Below are 21,004 nucleotides of genomic sequence, written 5' to 3'. Positions count from 1 at the left end.
TACAATAAACTTTTTTAAGAATTCAAAAAGGAATTAAGTGATGAATTTAAATTTAATAAATTTTGAAACATACAAAATTGTCATAAAATAAATACATAAATGAAGAAAAGTAACCAAGAAAATTTTGATTCATGAGTTCCTGTATAACAAAGGGCATTTAAATCATCATGTTTTAATCATTCATCAGTTTTTTAGTAAAAATATAATTTCTGATAAAGGTACTAAATTTTAAATCTAATTAATTTTTCGCGATTAATTATTTAATTATTTTTCAAAAAACCCATCCTAACAGGAAACAATAAAAAAATATATTTTTGAATGAAAAAATTATATTAAAAAGTCATTTTACTAAGGGGAAAATCCGTAATCCATCATTTAATTAGTGAATAATTTAATTTTTAAAATTAAAATTAATTTGATTTAATGTAATTTAATTTAAATTTAAAGCATCAGTTTTAATCATTAATTATGAACTTAATAGCGAATGAAAAGAAAGGAGCCAATCTAAATTTTCTATGCAGTTTAAATAAAAAAAATCAAATGTTTTTAAAAATTTATTTCAGAAATGATTTGGCGAGAAATAGGCTAAAATCTTGTAACCCTACTTTTCTCCTGAAGTCTCTACAACTTCACTCGTCTGTGTTTCCTTGGCGGCGAATATAAATCCGATTTTCCCCAGCGCTCAGCAGTTGTTTTCCAAAACTTGCGACGATACGAGCTCCCGCGTCATTATACTTTTGTTTGCTTCTTAAAAAAAATGAATACTGTTCTGTTCACCGGTTTACTGGTTACCTTGGTAACCTTATTTTCCACAGTAAACTCCCAGGCTATGGCTTTTGCAGGACCAGGTGCTCAGAATGGAAATATGCGGCAGTGGTAAGCATGAAAAAAAGCGTCATTATTTTTTTTTCTTTATATTTGCCTTAAGTGATCATATTTTTTGATAAATCTGAACCTATAGAGAAACGCTTCATTGTAAGTATTACAGAAATTTCGCACTTTCCGTTTTTATTTATTTATTTTTTTGTAATAAACATTTGGACATAATCATTAAGGATTTGGATATTAATAATAATCATTTGAAGATTATTGAAGCTGGGCTACTATTGATGTTACATTTAAGAGATTAAAGATAGAAAAATCGTTATCACTATTTCACTATTTTTCAAAATAGGATAATTTCTGTATGTTTAATAATAGTGTCTATAAATTCTATAAATAGAGCGTACAATTCCTTCAAAAGGTCTAATGGTCCGGTTTTTAAACCTAGAAGTACTAAATTTGACTCGTAGTTATCTTAGGTTTGTAAATGTTAAAAAAGGGTTTTTTAAAGAGTTAATTCGATATCTTAATAAAATTTTTTTAGTTTAGTTTTGCAAAAGGTTCAAGTCTTTTCTCTTCTACAACTTTAAAGCATACAGTCGTTAAAAGTAGTTACTATTTTTAAAACTGGGATTATTAATTTTTTTTTGTTATAACCAATTTATGTTTGAATAGATTTCTATAATTTTAATCAATTATAAAAATATTTTAAACTATATTTTGTAACAATATTTCCCATTGTTTTAATTACTGCAAATATGCACATGCGACAATAGCGAATAGATTTTTTTATGTGCACGTTATTGTTACTAAAATTTAGAATAAATTTTTAAAAATAAGATTATGTAATAAAAATAAGTCGAATCAAACCTAAAACATTATTATGGCATAATCTTTCAGACTAAAATTTCTAATGTCCTTTTTTCTTATTTTACATTTCTTCTGTTTTTTATAATATAATGAATAAAACACAGCATCAATGGGTAAAAGTCTATATCAGTTAATAAATCCTTTTTAGACCAGACTATATATATTTAAGACATATGATATGCTACTAAGCAATCAGCGTTACTTAGCAACCCACGTTGCTAAGCAACCAAATTAATGCTAATTTAATTCACTTCCACTTGACAAAGCCCTCTTTCAGAATTGCTCAGTGTTTGTGCTGTAAGAAATCGCGAATAAGGAATTAAGGGAAACTGTGCTGATTTGAATAACCAATTAGTAAATATAGGCATCACATTATTAGAATTCTGGTCTATGAAAATTACATTAAAAAGTACTTCAGTCTATTTTACTGCACATAAATTTCCAACAAGTATTACAAATATGACACATGCTTCAGTCGGTTTCTTCAATAACACTATGTATAAATAAAACAGAAAAGAACGTTGATTTTATAAATTTCACTAAAATTTTGCAAATTAATAATTTTTTTCTTTATTATTAATTTATAAATCAGCTTTTGGGTTTTGTTTTTCTTTTGATGGGTATATTTTAAGGTTCCAATAAATTTTTGTATCTGAAATAAAAACACGAAAAGCCTTGTTAAACTTTATTTTGCAATATCCAGGAAAAAAATATTCTTAGTAGCTTAACACTATTCGAACGTTCTATTTTCAGATTGTATTGGGTGCACAAAAGCACTATAATCTTTTAAGTTGTTGATGTTTTTCCAACAATTCCTTCAAACAAGTTTCAGTATTAACATTCGCATAAAGATATGATTAGACGATGTTACATGGTTCTTTTCAATCTTTTTTCTTTTCTTATTCTAATTTCATGCCAAAGAACGATATTTCGTAACTATTGTCCGCCAATGACCTGTAATTAATACACAAGATAAAATTTTCTTTACTACACTAAGTAGCATACAGCCCTCATGCACATTTCTAACTCATAGTATTCTGTAAACTATCGTAAATCGGTACTATTAGAACATCAGTATTTTATCATATTCATAAACTTGTATATTAAAAATGTCACTTAAGTCTCATGGTTTCATGGTGGCAGATTGCGGAATCCTTCTAAATTGTACCATATATTTCCAAGGTTAAAGGATAAAATTAAAGGTTAAAATTTTCTGGGAACGCGAGATAGTAAAATTTCTCTTCCATGTTTATCGAGATTCTTTACGTACTGTTAATTAGAATTTTCTTTCAAAATGTAACAAGAATTTATTCGAATGACTTAAAAATATTTTTATTTTATTTAAAGGATACTAAAATATTCGTAAAAACTGACAATGCTGTCGCCAATTTTGGCAAAAAATTGCCAATTGGCTATTTAGTCTGTAGTTTTAATTTGACATTATTCTGAAATAGCATTATTATCGCTATAAAAATCTGTTGTTTGAAAAATTACATAGAAGTATTTCTACTAAAAAAAGTCGTGTTGGGATTATGAAAAATTTGTTTCGCATTTAAAAGACTTTCTCGAGTGAAAATAAACCAAAATATAATACATGTGTGAATATTTGAAATAAAAAAAAGAATGCATATAAGGAATCCTTTTATAAAACAAACTCTAAAAATTATACAATATTCAAAGCTCTTACGTAGACGTAGCTATGATATTCTATTCATAATTTCAATCTAATTAACATCTAGTTGTCACATCACATTTTTTTTGTAACCAGTCATGCAATTGATTCTGAAATTGCACTAACATGATGAATTTAGCATGTATTATGTAATAATGAATTGATTTAAATTTGTAATTTATTCATTTACATAATAATACATTTATAATTATATTAATTGTCATAGTAACTAACTCTGTTACCATCTAATTATGTGATGATATAACACCACAATGAAAATCTCCTTTATTATTAATAAAGGTACAAGTTATCTGCTCTATTCCTGACTCAACAGAAAAAAAATGCTTTATATGTCTTTAAAATTTATATTTTATAGTGTTTATGATAGCTAATGCTCTGTTGAAAAAAATGAAGTCTTATTTTATTACATAAACTTCCAACCCTTTTAGTTATATTTTGTAAAATATTTTTAATGCATTAACATTTTAAACAAACAAACAAAAAATGTTTCAAACTTCTAAGATTAAATCTGGCCGAGTTTATGAAGCTTTGAATATTACTTTTTAGGTCATTTCAATATCTTTGCTGAGGAAGGTCTATCAATCAATGTATGACAATCAATCGATGAGGCCGTTGATTGATCTAAAATAATAAAATCCAAGGCTTTATACTCTAATCTAAATTCTTATAACTTATAGAATCCTGTCAAAGGATCCAAGCAATAGAAGCGAAAATATCCAAAAATGTATACTTAACTTTCACCATTATACTACAAAATGAAACACAAAAATTGATATTTGCTTAACTATACGAGGAAAACTCGGAGGGAACTCTACCACTGATTAAAATTTATAAGTTAAAGTCAATTCCAGTTTCATATAATTGCTTTCTTTAAAGGTCTTTCAAACAATCAACGGAAACAAAATAAAAAGAATCACATCACCGGATGTCTCATTATGACTCACATTTTGGAAATTGCTGATTCTATATCTTCACAACAACAATAAGGAAATAAAATTATTTTCTCTTTGTGTGTGTTTTTTTTTTCTTTTTAATCGAATGAATAATAGTTTTCACAGTATATTTAATAATTGTTCTGTTCATTCTTTATTGTTTTATGTCATGTACAGCACGTGCCATTTGTTATAACCTTCGGTAACTTTATTTATATTTCATCATGAAATTCAATAATAACTATAGGATTCCGTTAAAATCTGAAATGCAAACATAATTTAATCGTTGGAATATTTGTGAAATGTAAATCCATAATAAGTAAATCCCACGAAGTATTCACTCTATTCTTGGAAAGTTAACGTGTTGAAATTTAAATGTCCACAGGTATTTCGAAACTGTTAGCATTCATTCGCATTCATTCTTCATTTTCAGTAAAATAAAAATACTGATTAATAAGCTTTCGTTTCAATTTATTATATATTTCAGAATTTTTAATATTGCTTTAAAAATTCCGTGATCAATTCTGTAAACACATAATAAGGTCATCATTTGTTTCAAAATTATTTCAAAGAATTTTATCGAAGATCGTGAGTTATGCGCCACGAGCGAAAACCACGGGAAAACAAGATAAAAAAAAGGAACAGGGTTAAAATAGGGATTGTAGTAGATAATCAGCTTAAAACTGAAAATATACGTGATGTAAACTTCAGAAAAATATTAATAAAACTTCAACTAAATAATAACGACGCTTGGAGGGGTCATGATATAGAAACAGTGATATCAATTGTTTGTATACGGAGAATTACTGTTTTTAACCCTCTAATTTCTACCAAGAAAAATCTCAAAATGTCCTTTTAAAACGGAAAATCAGGCGAGAAAATAGGAAAGATCATTACTAGATGTTTTCATGTTGTTCATACATTTTGTCTTTCGATCAGCTGGTAGGTTACTTTTTTGTTATTACTCCATAGTAATTAATCTAATCACCATTTTTTGATTGAAACTTTAGAGACTGAGGAATAAAATTAAGTGCAGAGCGGATTATTTTGCTCCATTAAGTGTGTGAAATCTGGAATAGAAATTTATCTGTATTGGAAAAATTAAAAATATAACAGTGTTTGTGCCACCTACAGAGTAAAGGGCTACCAATATAGATCTGAGTAATGTGGTTTTTCAGAGTTATGTGGTTTTAGTTATATTAATGTCTCATCTTAAAGCAAGACTAGAACGATTTCGTGGCGGATTTCGCACTTTTGCTCCCCATCCAGGTGACGAGGATGGCAATTGAGTTAGCACTCTCTCTTTGCATACCTCGGACCCCACTAGGAAGGACATTAGGTTTCGGCGGATTCAACGTGCGCGAGAAGTCCTTGGTAGGTGGTTCGAAGGGACCTCTTTCCTGAAACCGAGACATTACTACCAAGCCACTGCGGGAGTATGATATTCCAAGATGATGAAGGGTTAGAATTTCTAGAAGTGCTCTTCATAAAAATCCTTCTAAAAATGTATTGCACATTGGGGAAAGTTATATACATTCAAGACCTTGTCACCCCTTATAGTTTGGAAACCCTTATATTGTCTTAGAAGCTCAAACTTTTTTGGTACATTTGTATACCGATAACAAAAAGATGAATTTTTCAACAATTGTTTAACGCTTTTTTTCTAAATAATACCCCTTTTCCAAATTGTTTTATAATCATGGCAGTTCGCAATAATTAATGGATTTAGTCAATGAAGTTTCGGCTAATCGTTTATGAAAACCATTTAAAATAAGAATTAAACTCTGCCATTTAACACAAACAGATATCCATGTACACTCATATCAAACACGTCTTTTATTTAATAGCTTTCTTTTATGAATTTCTGAGTAACGGATTTGTTTGTTTTAACCTCTATTGTCATTTCTTGAATAGATGAATAAAAACTTGAACAAAAGAATTCCCATCACAGCAAGTGCTGCAAATATCCGAGCGAAACAAAACAATGAAGCAAACAAAATGGGGAAATCTTCTATATTAGCTTTTATAACAAATTTTTATCAAACCTGTATTCAAGACTAGACCTTCAGATATTATGATGACATTGAATAAGATACACATTTAAAAATGAGTTGTAATTTAACATAAAATGCTTTTGCTACTTCACTGCTTTTTTGCGATGTATGGTTTGTTGAATTTTGTGATATAAAAGAGACTAAAAGCAAATATTGCCTATAGAGAAGGTCATACTAACACTTCATGATTCATGCCTTTTCGCATACACATTTTCACCCTTTGTTCACAAAGTATCAAAATCGACAAAAGGTTCAACGACGAAATTTTAACGAGTTTCTTGTTTCAGAGTTTTTTAGTTCATTTGTGTACTTAGGGCCATGTGCTTATCTATCCGTGAATACATGGATACTGCAATTTAAAAATCCAATAAACTAAATGGATGTGGCATTTAATTTTATTAATGGTATTGCATATCTGAATCATAATTTGGATTAAATATGTCATTTTCTGTCAATGTTTTTTTTTCCTTTTTGTATGAACACGATCAATCAAAAGCATTAAATGAGAGTAAATGACATTTGGCATGCAGTCATGACATCAAAATTGTAGATCTACCATCAAAGTTTAAGTCAGTCAATTGTAAAAAGAGACGAAGTTTTCAGATTACATTCTCGAATCAATTTCTTATATTGCGAGCGTAAACATAGATCAAACCGTTATATATAGGTAATGATAACTCTTCACTTAATTTCAATCTTAATTAATTTCCTAGTTTCCATCATAATTTACCCCATGTTAATTTCATTCTAAAATATTTCTCTTATTTCCTGATCCAATTCCCACTTTTTATTTAATTATTTTTAACAAGCACTATAGGAATCTGATGATTTTAACATTTTCTCACGCTCCTGGCTGGCGAGGAGATAAAAATACCTAACTCTTACAACATTCTTTTAAAGGTACCTAAGCTTCTAATTCCTAAATCTACACGTATCAAAAAATTCCCTACCAAAATCTCATAGTAAATTCTCTGAAGGGAAAACTTTTTGTCACTTTTCTCTTAGATCGAGATGTTAAAAGTTGCCATTTGATCATCACTGCTTCTTTGTTTAAAAAAAAAATGTAAAATAAATCGAATTTAAAATTTCAAAAGTTTCTTCTTTTCTGCCACACATATGCAAAATTATGTTACACATATATATATATATATATATATAAAGTAAATCGTGTATGTGTATAAAGCATTCTTTGAAAAAAAAACAGGCCTGGAGTTATTTAATAATTTTTGCTCTTCGTGATTTAAGGATGTCGTTTCATTTTTAATTATTATCAAGAATTTTTGTCAAAGCCACGACAACCTCATCCCCACATTTCAACTAAGAAAACAGAAAGTAGAAAAAAGAGGAAGCGTGAAAAATCATTTTGAAATTATATAATTTAGAGAGGAATTTATGGATGCCGTATTTTGATGACTAAGGGAAAAGAGCACAATTTTGATAAGATGAAGCTCAAATGATTAGGAAATTATCTTCAAAATCTAGATTAATTAGAGATTATTACATATATGCTAGAAAATCTAAAGGAGAACACTCCCCATAATTGAGTCTAATTCGTAATCAAGGAATCTACCCTTTACACCATATAATGGTGCACATACTATATAAGAGTTTCGGTCTTCTTCTATAGTAACTATACCAATAAAACCCTTCCTTGTCTCTTATCATCCAACCGTCAATCATTGTCAAAACCAAGGTAACTGGCACATCGCTATCAATTTCTATCCTGAAGAAGTGAAATCTGACTTTGGAATCATATTTGTATCAATATGAAATTTTAATCTCGGTGGAAGTGAAAGAATTGATACCCACCGAGTCCTAGCTTTCATTCAAACGGAAAAGGAATCGATTATTGGCTGAATGAGGTATAAAAATATCAGATACGATCTATCAGCGCAATCCTATATAAGAAATGATATAAAATTTTCACATGCCATTCCGGGAGGCAATACTAAATCAAGGTAACTACTGCGCTAGGTTAATAGATTAAAAAATAATCCTATTTTAAGAACATTATTAGAAAGGAGTTTTAAAAACTGTTTTTCTTAAACTTATTTTTAAATTATCTCTAAGACAGTGTCATATTTCAATATTCATTTTATATTTAGCCCAGAAAAAATTATATTTTTTCAGGTTTCCACCTTGGATGTGGCAATTTGTCCCCGATATAAAAATCCCACAAAACTGGTATGAAGGGTAAGTATTTTTTATTATGCTGACAGTGTATATTTTAATTAATATTAATCGCTTTTTTCAACGAGCTGATTTGGCGGAGATTAAAGCCGTTTTATTTTAATACCTTGCATATGTTCTATGCATTGTGTACATGAACCTGCCTAATGGAGAATAATCTCCTAATATCATAGCGCTATTAAAAACATAATTGTCTAATTCATCCGTTTATTAAATTTCGAGGCACTGTAAATAATTTCACTTTTTATTCGTTTTATAAACTACACATATATTAAACCGAATACTTTTTCCATAGTTTTGAAAAATCACGCTATAAAGTATTTGATGAAACAATTAAAACTATTTGAATTTCAGGGCAATAGTGTAATCTATTACTGGAATTAGGTTAAATTAGTTTAAAATTTTAATTAACTTATTAAAAAATTAAAAAGTATTTACCATCAAGCTGTGGTGGCCTGACGGTAAAGAATTGGCTTCGAAGCCGGGAGGTTCCAGATTCAAGACCCAATTCTACCAAAGAGCCATCGTGTAGGCGAGTCTGGTGTTAAATCCGTCGGGGCCTACCATCTTCCCGCTGGTGTGATGTAGAAGTTTGGGGAAAGGATGCCGCCTCAAGTATGGTCCTCGTCATTTGACCCCGAGATCCATCCCCAAATAGCCCCAGTGCTGCTTTAAATGCCGGGTGTAAATATAACTGAACTGAACTGAACCCCACTAAAGAAAATAAGGTTTGAAATCACATTATTTTGCAATAAATCGTATCAGTAACATTAAATTACATGTGCCGGCGTCCTGGCATAGGGGTAGCGCGTCTTCCCCGTGATCTGGGCTTCCCGGGTTCGAGTCCCGGTTTGGGCACGGTTGTTCTTCTGTTGTTCTATCTGTGAGATGTGTGAATGTGCCCTCCTGTAAAAAGGGGTTGTGCAAGCGAATGAATGATGCGTGAGTGGCAAAGTCGTACTCTTGGCCCTGGTTGGCGCTGCTATAAAAAATAAGAGACGTTCCCCCTCAGGCTTAAATCGCTGTCTTCGTAACAACGGGCTTGTCAGTGGGAAGTGCCATAAGAAACAAACAAATTACATGTAAACATATTGTATTGTTATAAAGTTATTTATTAATGCTCATTCATAAATAATACATCTTTTCTTTAGAGAAAATGTGTGTGTATCAGAAAGGGAAGAGCCTCTGACTGGTCCTGATCCGTTTGAAGGTTTGAATGAAAATTCTAGAGATGTGTCACAGACTTGCAAGGGTGATATGTATAAATACGTCTGTGTCATCAGGTAAGTTTAAAAAATTTAATTTATAATTACTAAAACAATTCATTCCAATTCTAATCATTAAAAACATTTCATCCGTCGATTTCCAAATTTATTTAACCTCTTTATTAGTTAGTGCACATCAATTATGCTATGTTAATTATCTCAAATTTCAATTATTTCAACTCAGGCTGATGGAAGATTTTCGATAATTTAGTAGGTATTGTTTTAGTACAACGCGAGCGGAGAAGTTCACAGCATTTAATCGAGGAAACCTTTAATTAAAACATTTTCTTGAATAGGATGAATATTGAGAAATATTCGTGATTGAAATTAAGTTATAAATTTTAACTGATATGCATGAGTGTCGAATTTATAAACAATCTTTCGTAAATTGATCTAGTTCATTATACCATTATGCCATAAATATCGATTTCGGATTTTAATACATTTACTTGATATTCAAATCTTAACCAAAGATATGTGTCTAATGTCATACTTGGACTGTAGCATTATTTTCATTCAAATCTTGCTTATTTATTCTTTAATTAATTAGGTAAATTTTGCAGATTATTCAAAATTTATACGCCATTTTTTTATTCTAATAACCAATTTTTACTGCATTTTATATAAATAAAGGTTAACCTCTCTTTCATATTCAATCTAACCTCTATTTAGGTGAAATCAACATTTCCTGGCACAAGTACAGAAGCGTGTAGGATTTTTCTGTCGGAGATTAGATAGTATATAAACAGACTCCCTTGAAAGTCCTTTGCACATCTAAAAATCGTTAAAAAATATCTTATACCTTTCCGGGTTTATTAATCAAATATAGTTTGCAAGTATTTTTAAGTGAAATGAATACTGAACGAACACTGAACATTCTTGATTCAATATGGTGTTTCTTTCCAGGAAGTAGCTACCGGGTATCCCCAAAATGATTAATGGATTTTGAAAATTAATATTAAGAAAAAGGATAATGTGATAGAAATATACCGTTTGCGGTCTTACACTTGAGAAATCAAGGAATTTTATACCTCCACATAGCAAATTTAATTAACATTTCTACCGACAGATGGCGCCACAAAATAGGAAAATAAAATTCGGTTTGAAAATGTTGCAAGAACTGTTCCAAAAAATTAAACAATGATGTTTTCAATGTTAACCCCATTTACAGCTACAGCATGACAGAGTTAGAGGTAAATTCAGTTACAGAATGAAGATTTCATGTACTTCGTTTTGACTATACCTGATGCAAATCGACTGCAGCGTCACCTATCAGGGGTAATGCTAACTAAGTTTGGAATTTGGTGAGATAAAATTCCCTGATTTCCCAATCTGAGGCTTCAAACGATATATTTCTACGACATTCTAAATTGTTTTTTTCAAAATTCAGCAGTTATTTTGTTGGATACCCTGTAAATTGTAAATATATATCTATAAAGCAGATATAGCGTACATTTCGAACAGAATGGGATCTGAATTTTTTTTCCACTTTCTAATGAAGAGCATAACAAAATCATGACAATGTATCGATTCTCCAATGTTTCGTTGATCCTGACTGAGTTACTGACTGATATGTTAACGATATATTGGGTGTGAGGATTTGCATGCATATTGAAATGTTCTTAACACAGTCCATTTTTTTTAACATTTTATTTATTAAGTATAATAAAATTGAAACTGTATATATTAGTTTGTCTTCTTTTAATAAACTTTAAGTATGAAAAAACACTTTTTGGACATTTAGTATGAAGAAGCCTATACATTTTGAAATGAATGAATAAATATATATATTTTTTGTAGAACTAGAGATAATGGCGTGACAAAACAAACAGTCAAGACTTATCAATGTTGTCCTGGATATGTTCGAACAAATGACGGAAGTCCAGGGTGTGTCCAAGGTAATGTTTTCACAGCTGTTTATAGTTTTATTGTATTATATTTTCTGTTGGCTAAAAATTTATTTTGATAAATCTAAAATCGGAAGGATATATAGAGTTATTCCAAAAGAAGGATCAGATTTTTTAAAAAATTATTTCTATTGAATAATAATAGACAGGATTGCATTTGATACATAGTTGGGCAGAGAAAGTTCAGAGTTTCATTTTTTGCTTTTGGATAATCCCAGTAAAAGCAGCCCTGATTTTTATTTACAAGAAAATGCTGGTCTGAAAAAATGCGTTTTGTGTGTTACAGTTTACAAAGAATAAATTCATTGTTCCAATGTATCGTATATTTTGTTTTAAGTTAAACAAAGACCTGCCAAGTCATAAACAGATTTACAGATGGTACAAGAAATGTGTAGGAAATGATTACGTATACAAACTGAAAATCTCTGAACGTATACAAATGGAAGCACAAAGTATTGCAAATAAAAGTTTGAAGCATATTGAAACTTCATTCGAAGGTTACCACAAAAAGTCATAAGTAGAGGAAACAGAAAACTTAGAACTTCACAACAAATAGTATGATATATGCTTAAAACGTATGTCTGCTACTTTTAAAGATCTACAGGAACTAAATATTGTGCAGTGAGAAGCTCAGGACAAGTTATTTGACTTCAGGTAAGAAATGAACTTTAGATTTGACGTTTGTCGCATAGCAAGTGGAACTCATATTTAATAAACAAAATAAAACTTTGAACTTTCTTCTATTCAGTGATAGATCGCATGTATCTGTACATTCTGTAGTCCATTAGAAATAAATACTTTACTAGATGTACAATTTTGCTTCCGCCATTTTTTTCCAAAATGTGAAGCTTTTTTTTTTCTTGAAAAAATGATTACCCTTCATGATTGAAAGAACTCTTCGTCGGTGGCTATTTCCCCCCATCTTTTTGGCAATTCCCAGGTACCATCTCTGCAAAACTATGTGTTTTTTGAGGCTATCCACGAATCTGTTTTTTGGACTTCATAAGAGCAAAAACGTTGATCAGCTAGGTACCATCAGTCGAAACAAATGGTAGTTGAAAGGAGTAACATCTGGGAAATACGGTGGACTAGGTATGACTCCCCCATTTTAGTGTTTTCAAATATGCCTGGACTACTTTGGGATATGTGGCGAGCCTTGTTATGTTGGAGGATAACTTTGTCACGCTCTTTAAGTAATGTCATCGTTTCTTCTTTAATGCTTGGCTCTTTCGAGTTAAATATTTGTCGTATTGCATTCAATAATGATCCCTTGTAATGGTTTTACCATATTATATCCCACCGAATTAGTCCCTCCAAATGCAAAGCATGACCCTGACGACTTGAACACATGATTTGAAGTGTTGTAGGAAGTTTTGACGTGTCCTTTCTGTAAGAACAGATTCACATTAAGTACATGAAAGCATTCGGTGCTCCTCAGCTGTAGTTTTCTTTAGATGGAATTAAAAAATCTAAGCTTCCCACAATTAACGAGAATTGAGAGCTCGAAAACTGACAGCTTCGAACGAAAATAAATTTATGATGCAAACACAAATTCACTATTATGACGCTGTCTTTATATTAACAGATGCTCAAATTTACTATGTGACATTTTTGATCTGCCTATTTCGATCAGTACTTACCTCTGCAGCCATCAATCAGGAAATGGCAGAAACAAAACTGTATACTGAATATATCAACCCTATCTTTTTGAATAAATATGTATTTAAATTTTAGAGATATTTCTACCATACTGTGAATTTCGCTAGTTCCCGGCTGTTTAGAATTACTGTTCGTTCTCGGATTCGAAGATCCCCCACGCGTTTGCTCATGAATCAGGATGCGTTTATTTAGTCAAAATAGGGGTGAGAAGAAAGATGGAAGGAGGATATGTTTACATTTAATAATAGGATGGATTCAGATTATACACGAACTTAGGTGGCTTAAAAATTGCGGATAAATTCGTAATATTTTCAGAAAGAGCTTGTAATTCCCAATAAAATACAATAAAGCAATTTTTGTTTCCTGTAAGTTGCTTATACATTAAATTATGATGAATAAATAGATTTATGTTCTTAAAATGTTCTGATTCAATTTTTTTATGATAAAACCTTTTTTTTATATTGATATTAGATTTTTTAAATAATATTTTGAGATTAACAACGTAAAATATTCGTTGGTCTACTCTTGAAAGAGTTTTTTGTTGCTGGAATTAGCCATATAAGCAATCAATATGGAAGTTTGATTTAAAATAAAATGGTACGATTAAAAACGTTATGATAATCACACACTATTGGAAAATAAACTGAAAGAAAAAGTATGTAATGAAGCAGAAATCAAGGTAAAAGAATGACGTAGAAATAGGTTCATCCTTCCAACTCTCACCCCTTAGCAAGGTACAATCGTCGAAAAGCGGTGTTTCGGAATACTGAAACGAACAGTACAATAAGAATGCAAATATTTTATCTCTCTTACAAAAAAAAGGGGGGGGGATGTCCAGTGCGTTCATTATACTATGGTAAATAAAATTTTATTATCGACAACAAGTGTTTGTTACCTATAGAGCCAAAATGATTCATGATTTTTATTGTAAGTCAAAACTGTAGTTGCAAAAGTATGATAAAGAGTTACTGAGAAGTCGTGAAAACACTCATAAAAATAAATTACAGTGACAACTTCAAGAAACGGTAGCAGAAAATTCGAGAAGGATCAAGAATTATAAACATACGTGAAATTAGCAAATATAATCTGTTTCACAATAGACTGCCTTCTTAGTCATTGCCATCAAATATGCACTTATTCAAAACTGCGCATCAAAATGAGACAAATATTTGTTCTGACAACCATTTTATGCTAATTCATCCTTATAAAAGCTTTATTATAGATGTACATTTCAGTTAAAATAGATACGCTCCATTGCGTATTTTTATTTGGCTGAAAAACAAGTTTATTTTCAATATTTGCCTATTCTTCAATGACACTCACCAAAAAATATAGAAAAGATCATGCACTATTTTTACTAAAATTCCAATTAAGAATATGGAATTTATGTTTTTAATTTGATTCACATTAATTTAATTTTTATTTTATCCTATACGATGTATACAAAATGAAAATAATGTAATCGTCAAAAAATTCGAAATTCGAGCTTTTGACGAATCTCCACTTTTCAGACTTCCATGAATCCGGGGGAAAAAAACCCACCCCACAATTTTGGAATTATGTCTATTTGTCTATGAACACGCTTATTCAAAAACGTTTGCACTTGCCATGGACAAGCCCACTGTTCGAAGACAGCCGATTTAAGCCTGACGGGGAGCGCCTCTTGTTTCAATAGTAGCGCCATCTAGGGAAAAGAGAACGACTTAGCTACACACACACGTCACAACCCTTTTTACGGGGCAGACTTCCTTCACTCAACCACAGATCATAATTTAGACCTGAAACAGAGAACGATCACACCTGATCTAGTACCCCCAGTGGTATTACTCTCGACATGGGGGACTTTGTGACCACGAGAGATTTAACGCGCGTCGGCCAGCAAGCACTCGGGGGAATCTTCGGTCGGCGGGGTTCGAACTCGCAACCTAAGGGACGCGAAACCGATGCTCTACCAACCAGGCTATCCCGGCCTGCATTCATTTCTAAAAAAATAGAAGTTATGAGTCTAAGAACAAGTGAAATCGAAAACTACGAAACTATTAATTTTCTTTTTCTTTCTTTATTTATTTTATGCTTTATTTTTATTTAATTATTTTTTCCTTTCTATTTATTAAATTTATTGTTGTTTCAATCTGAATAAGAACGTAAAGGACACCTGATATAGATAAACGAATTCAAGTTATATCTGACTATTATATTAATTGCTACTTTGAATTTATTTACAAATTTAAATATCAAAAATACGAGAATTACTGCAAATAAAGCCACATGCTAATCCAGTTATTGCAAGTGAAGATATGAATAAGGTCTTCCTTTAAATTTATGTTTTTAAGTGCCGTTTGAAAAAACTTTAAAATAACTTTAATTTTTAGTGACAAAACTTTATTATTACTTCTTACTTTACTACTTTCTTGATATTCTTTTGCAACAAAATTTTTATTTATCATTTCTTCCATTTACAGGATCCAATCCTTGAACTGCACTGCTATTGAATTTTACTGAACTTATAAAGAAGATGCGGATGCTTTGAAAATATGTTTAAAGAACAATGAAATCAATTTCACTTATTTTAATTGAAAAATTAAATTATTATATTTTTATTAATTTTTCAAGGAATAAAACAAATGCTAAATAATTTTGTGTGTCTGCTCTCTTCTTTATAGAACTTTATTTTTAACTGTAAATATTCAAGTTACAGTGGATATAAATTAAATCATTAATAAATGATATTTTATGGGGATTTTTTAATATTTTTATTTAGAAATTTATTGATTTATCATTCATTGTTTAATACTTGGGTTTACATTTCATACACGCATTCCAACAGTACATTTTTTAGAAGGGCATGCCTCATTTTATGCTATATAGCTTGCAAAAATATTAGCTCTTCATTCCAAGGAAAATGTTTATAGTTATTTTTAGTAGTTTTAGTATAGTTATTTATAGTAAATATTTATAGTTAGATTCTGGTGATAAAATATGAGAATGGAACTTTCAATGGTTTAATAATATTGCGATGGATACAAATCTTGTCGTTATCTTTACTTATTATAGAGATAAATGTGTGTCCATATGTTAACGCTCTATGGGCTAGGCCATTTGATATAAATCACCAAACTTGTCACATACAGGGGTTCAAACAATTGAGAACACACCTTACTTTTGCTTGATAAATCCGGCTTTAATTATATATAACCCATTAAATATATTATATAACCCAAGAAATGCAAGCATCTTTCTATTTTTACACATAACAAATGGTTTAATTTGAAGTAAAAATAAAGAACAATCAACAAAAAATTTCTAAATTGGAAAGTTTCAGAATCATTTTAAATAAACATATGCAGAATTTTGCCTAAAAAAATTTAGAATATAGGGGGTGTTCGCACATTTTTAACTCCCAATAATATTTTCTACTTGACTTCTACTTCAATCTAATTTTGCATAATCTTATCTCAAACCTTTTCCACGATCATTTTTGTATGATTAAGTTTGTTAGATGAACTTAAAGCTAAACGTTTAATTGGAAAATCCCTCCTTGAAGCGAAACCAGTACTGATGTGTGGAAAAGATTATTTAAAAAAGAAAACTCTTATCGTGAAGTAGCTGAAACTGCTGATAGAAGCCACAATTGTGTTCAGAAAATTATTGTAAAATAAAAAAATATTTGATTGATTGAAAATAAATGTTGAAGAGAAAGCAAATGTATTCTGAGTGATACCTCAAAAAGGAAAATTTGAAAAGAAATCAAGTTTGATCCTAATGAAGGGCAGTCAAACTTGCTGCAGAAACTTCTCAAATTATAGGCAGAAATGTAAATGCTGAAGCTGTGCAAAATGTACTTAGACAAGCTGGATATAAAAGTCGAGTTGCTAGAAAGAAACCGTTCACCAGCTTGCAAAATCATAAAAAGCGTTTGGAGTTTGCAAAAACTCATCCATTGAAGACAAATAACTTTTAGAAGAAAGTTATATTTAGTGATGAAAGTAATTTTAGCATTTTTGGCAGTGACGGCCCTCGCACCGTATGGAAAAAAAGCCCATTACCGCTTTGGATTCAAAAAATTTACATCCTACAGTTAAACATGGTGGTGACTTCGTGGTTGTATGGCTTCATCCAGGATAGGAAAGTGTTTATAGATGGCATTAGGAACCATATGGTTCATTTGAATATACTTTGCAACAATCTAAAGGAAAGTGTTTAGATGGAAATTTCCTTTTCCAGTAGGACAATGACGCCAAACGTACTGCACGTAACGTCAAAATATGGTATATTTTTCATTTGTAAACAGCAGTTTCACACACCACCACAGTCCCCCGAGTGTCCCCCACAGATTTTCAATGTCATTCAAAATCTGTGGGCCACGCTCGAAGCAGCGATAAAAAAAATAGAAACAAAACTTATTTAAAACAAGTCTTGCAAGAAGAATGGGATAACATATCTTCAGATACCACCAAAACGTTTGTCGAATCGGTACCATGACGTTCAGAGGCCATTATAAAAGCCAAAGGATACAATTAAATACTGACACTTTCTTGATATGAAAAATATTACAAAAATTTCATTGGTGTATTCTCAATTTTTTTGAGACAAAAATATACATATGATGATTTAAAAGGCTTCTAAAACTTTTCAATTTAGAAGTTTTTCGCTCATTGTTCTTTATTTTTACTTTAAATTAAACCATTTGTCATGTGTAAAAATAAAAACATGTTTGCACTTCTCGTTAATGTGTTATTTATATTAAAAATCGAATTTATCAAGTAAAAGTAAGGTATGCACTCAATTGTTTTAGCAACTGTATATACTTTGGGGAATTGAAGGTATCCACTTTGGACTGATTTCTCGTGAAATTTTATTACGAATTTTGATTAAAAAATTAAGGAAACTTTTGTCACGTTTTTGTTATAACTTTCAAAACCATTACAGTGCAGAAATGATTTTTGCATAACTTCAAAATTAAAAAAAAATATATTAATAATAATATTTTTAAAGAAACCAATTTTTATGCTGCATAATTTTTTATTTATATTTTTTTTAAATATTTTAAGCAAATTTCTCAACAAGAATACAAAATATGTATGGATTCTAAACGAATATTAAACGTATCATTAAGTGTTTGAATGATAATATAAAAATACCATTCTGGAAGAATACCAAAGTTATTGACAAAAGCCACTATTAACGTCGCAGATACTTTTTCGTATTTTTTTTACAATACGAATTGCTATCAATATTAAAATTAAAACATAACGAAACATACAAAATAACGAAATTCAACTTCTGTTCTCAACACAAATCATCATTTTCAATCAGATTTCTGGGCAACAAGGAGGAATATACTTCTTAATTTTGAGAAGAATCTGTAAAAAGATTAAAATTTATATTTTAAAGGCTAATAACATGAAGTAAAATGCCAAATTTTAATTTTTTTATATTAGAAATTTAGCTACATAGTCTAAAGGGGTAAACAGAAAAGTGTATTTTTTTTTTAACGAATTTTAAGAAAGATGTCAGAAAATAAAATAAGCAGAACGACGTATCCTTCTAAAATAGTGTAAAGTCTTAAAGTTTAAGAATATTTTGTCGAAGAAGTTATTAATATCAATTTACATAACATATTTAATTGAAAATAAGAACGATTACTAATTCCGACATATTAATTGCTTCTAAAGGCGGTTGGTTTTTAATAAAAATGAATGTGTGCATTTGTGTTTTTGAGCCCTATAGACTAGGCTATTTGAGTTAGAACTATATAAACATGGCACATAAATACTTTGGTGAATAGAAATGTGCACCTCGGAGCGGTTTTCAAGAAAATTTAATTAGAATTTTAATTAATTAGAAATTTAATTAAAGGGAGCGAAATTTTGTCGTTTTTCGGCGATAAGTTTCGAAAATATTACACCACAAAAATGATTTTTACGTCATTAGAAACAATTGCATACCGTAATTTTTAAAAATTTTTATGTAATTGTTAAATTATTTTGAGCATATTCTTCAACAATATTTTCCCTACAAAATAAAAATAAAATGCAATCGATACGAGCGCATTATGCTTGCATGAAAAAAATTAGCTTTTGTCAACATGTTGCCATCATGCAGACAAAAGCTCCAGTTAAAATATTAAGTTAACTCTCGCTGCCAACGTAGAAAAATTTAATTTTTAGCACGTGTGTGTAAAAAATAAAATAAATATGAAACATGATAATTTTTAGAAAATAATATCAATGCAAGAAAAAAAAATTCTGCGACTTTTAAAATATTTATTTTGTGAATTGAATACTTCCAAATAAAATTGAGTTTAATCTATGCAAGTTATTCCGTTTTCATGGCGTTCTAATAGGTAATTTCTAAACCGGTCTTAAAGGGTTTGTACAATAGTGAGAAAAATGGTCTAAATTAAATAAATTATTATATTTTATGTAGTTTGAGCCAATAAATGTTCTGATGAACTACAGAATTTTAAAATTTTATGAACCATATTAGCACATAATTCCGAAAAACATTGTTATATCTTCACGATATTGGCCGGCATTTAGAATGTCGAATAACGTCATGGAGATATCGGACAATTTCTTGAGCTAGCAGGAAAGACTTTTGGTCTTACGAGTCTTATTTAATGAAATATTTTAAAGGCAATTTGTCACAAACGGATAATTTGCAACCTTTTGCGACAAAAACTAATTTATGAAAATCTGAATATCTCTATTTTATGAAAGCGTGTGATTTTAGATAACACCACTGATCACCTGAAGGAAAATACACCTATCAGTACCCGCAGCTTTTCTAAGACTGATTGCCCCAAAATAAGGAAATTCATTATTGTCTAAAATAATGATGTTTAAACTTAATAATTCTATCAAATTTGGTCTTAGAAGTTGTAAATGCTTTTTGATTTTAAATTTGGAGAGTCAAGAATATTTTTAAAAAAGCGTATAATTTTAAGGTTTATGAAAAATAGCCAATTTTCTCGAGTTCATGATGGTAAAAAATAAATTGAAGCTTCTGTAATTGAATAGCTATGGAAGTTCAGTTCATATTAATTAATTTTCAATCAAAGGAGAATCGTAAAACTTCTTATAAACGTTATATAAGACAGAGGAAAGAGGGTTTTATAATTTATGTCAATCTAAAAACAAGGAAACAATCACCAAAATAAATTGCAACTTCAGGACTACTTTCAACCAAGAAATCTTACCGCGTTCTGTAAACTTGTTAAAGTTGTCCAATTGTACAAAGGAAAACCAATTTGAAATAATTGCAAAAAAATTATATACGCAGGAATAAATTTAGTTTTTTTAATATTTACAAAAAGTAAAAGTACGTATCTAATAACGGTGATGATAAATGTGTTGTTTCTAGTTCTTTAGTAAAAAATTAAATATATACCTTTTTAATTATCTTTTATTTAATTTGGGTGAATTCATAAAAATGTTCGTAGAAATTAAAATACTATGAAAACAGAATGCGCCTAATATATTAATGAGAATGTTTTTTTTATCAAGGTTTCTTAGCATTTCAATAATTTTCTAGTCTAATATCAAAAACATTTAACATTCTTTCTTACAAAAAAAAAAAAAAAAAGAAAGAAAGAAAGAAAGAAAAAGAA

General features: G+C 29.9%; 1 protein-coding gene across 1 annotated transcript; it reads left to right on the top strand.

Annotated features, from left to right (window-relative positions):
- The first annotated feature begins 654 nt into the window (after nt 1-654).
- LOC129981360 (uncharacterized) lies at nt 655-16,027 on the top strand. Its single transcript, XM_056092183.1, has 5 exons — nt 655-876; nt 8,502-8,564; nt 9,713-9,844; nt 11,627-11,724; nt 15,855-16,027. Exons 1-5 carry the CDS (start codon nt 758-760, stop codon nt 15,866-15,868), a joined length of 426 nt encoding a protein of 141 aa, XP_055948158.1. The 5' UTR covers nt 655-757; the 3' UTR covers nt 15,869-16,027.
- Nucleotides 16,028-21,004: the final 4,977 nt, after the last annotated feature.

Source organism: Argiope bruennichi, chromosome 8, assembly GCF_947563725.1.
Source record: "Argiope bruennichi chromosome 8, qqArgBrue1.1, whole genome shotgun sequence".
Lineage (NCBI taxonomy): Eukaryota > Metazoa > Arthropoda > Arachnida > Araneae > Araneidae > Argiope > Argiope bruennichi.
Note: the sequence above shows the minus strand (reverse complement) of the source record. Positions and strands in the feature narration are given on the sequence as shown.

Bases quoted from the DNA above. Each gene is read 5' to 3' on its own strand.
- LOC129981360 (XM_056092183.1), top strand. From the start codon at position 758: ATGAATACTGTTCTGTTCACCGGTTTACTGGTTACCTTGGTAACCTTA. The intron at 877-8,501 runs GTAAGCATGAAA...ATATTTTTTCAG, and splicing joins AATGGAAATATGCGGCAGTG to GTTTCCACCTTGGATGTGGC. The intron at 8,565-9,712 runs GTAAGTATTTTT...TCTTTTCTTTAG, and splicing joins CCACAAAACTGGTATGAAGG to AGAAAATGTGTGTGTATCAG.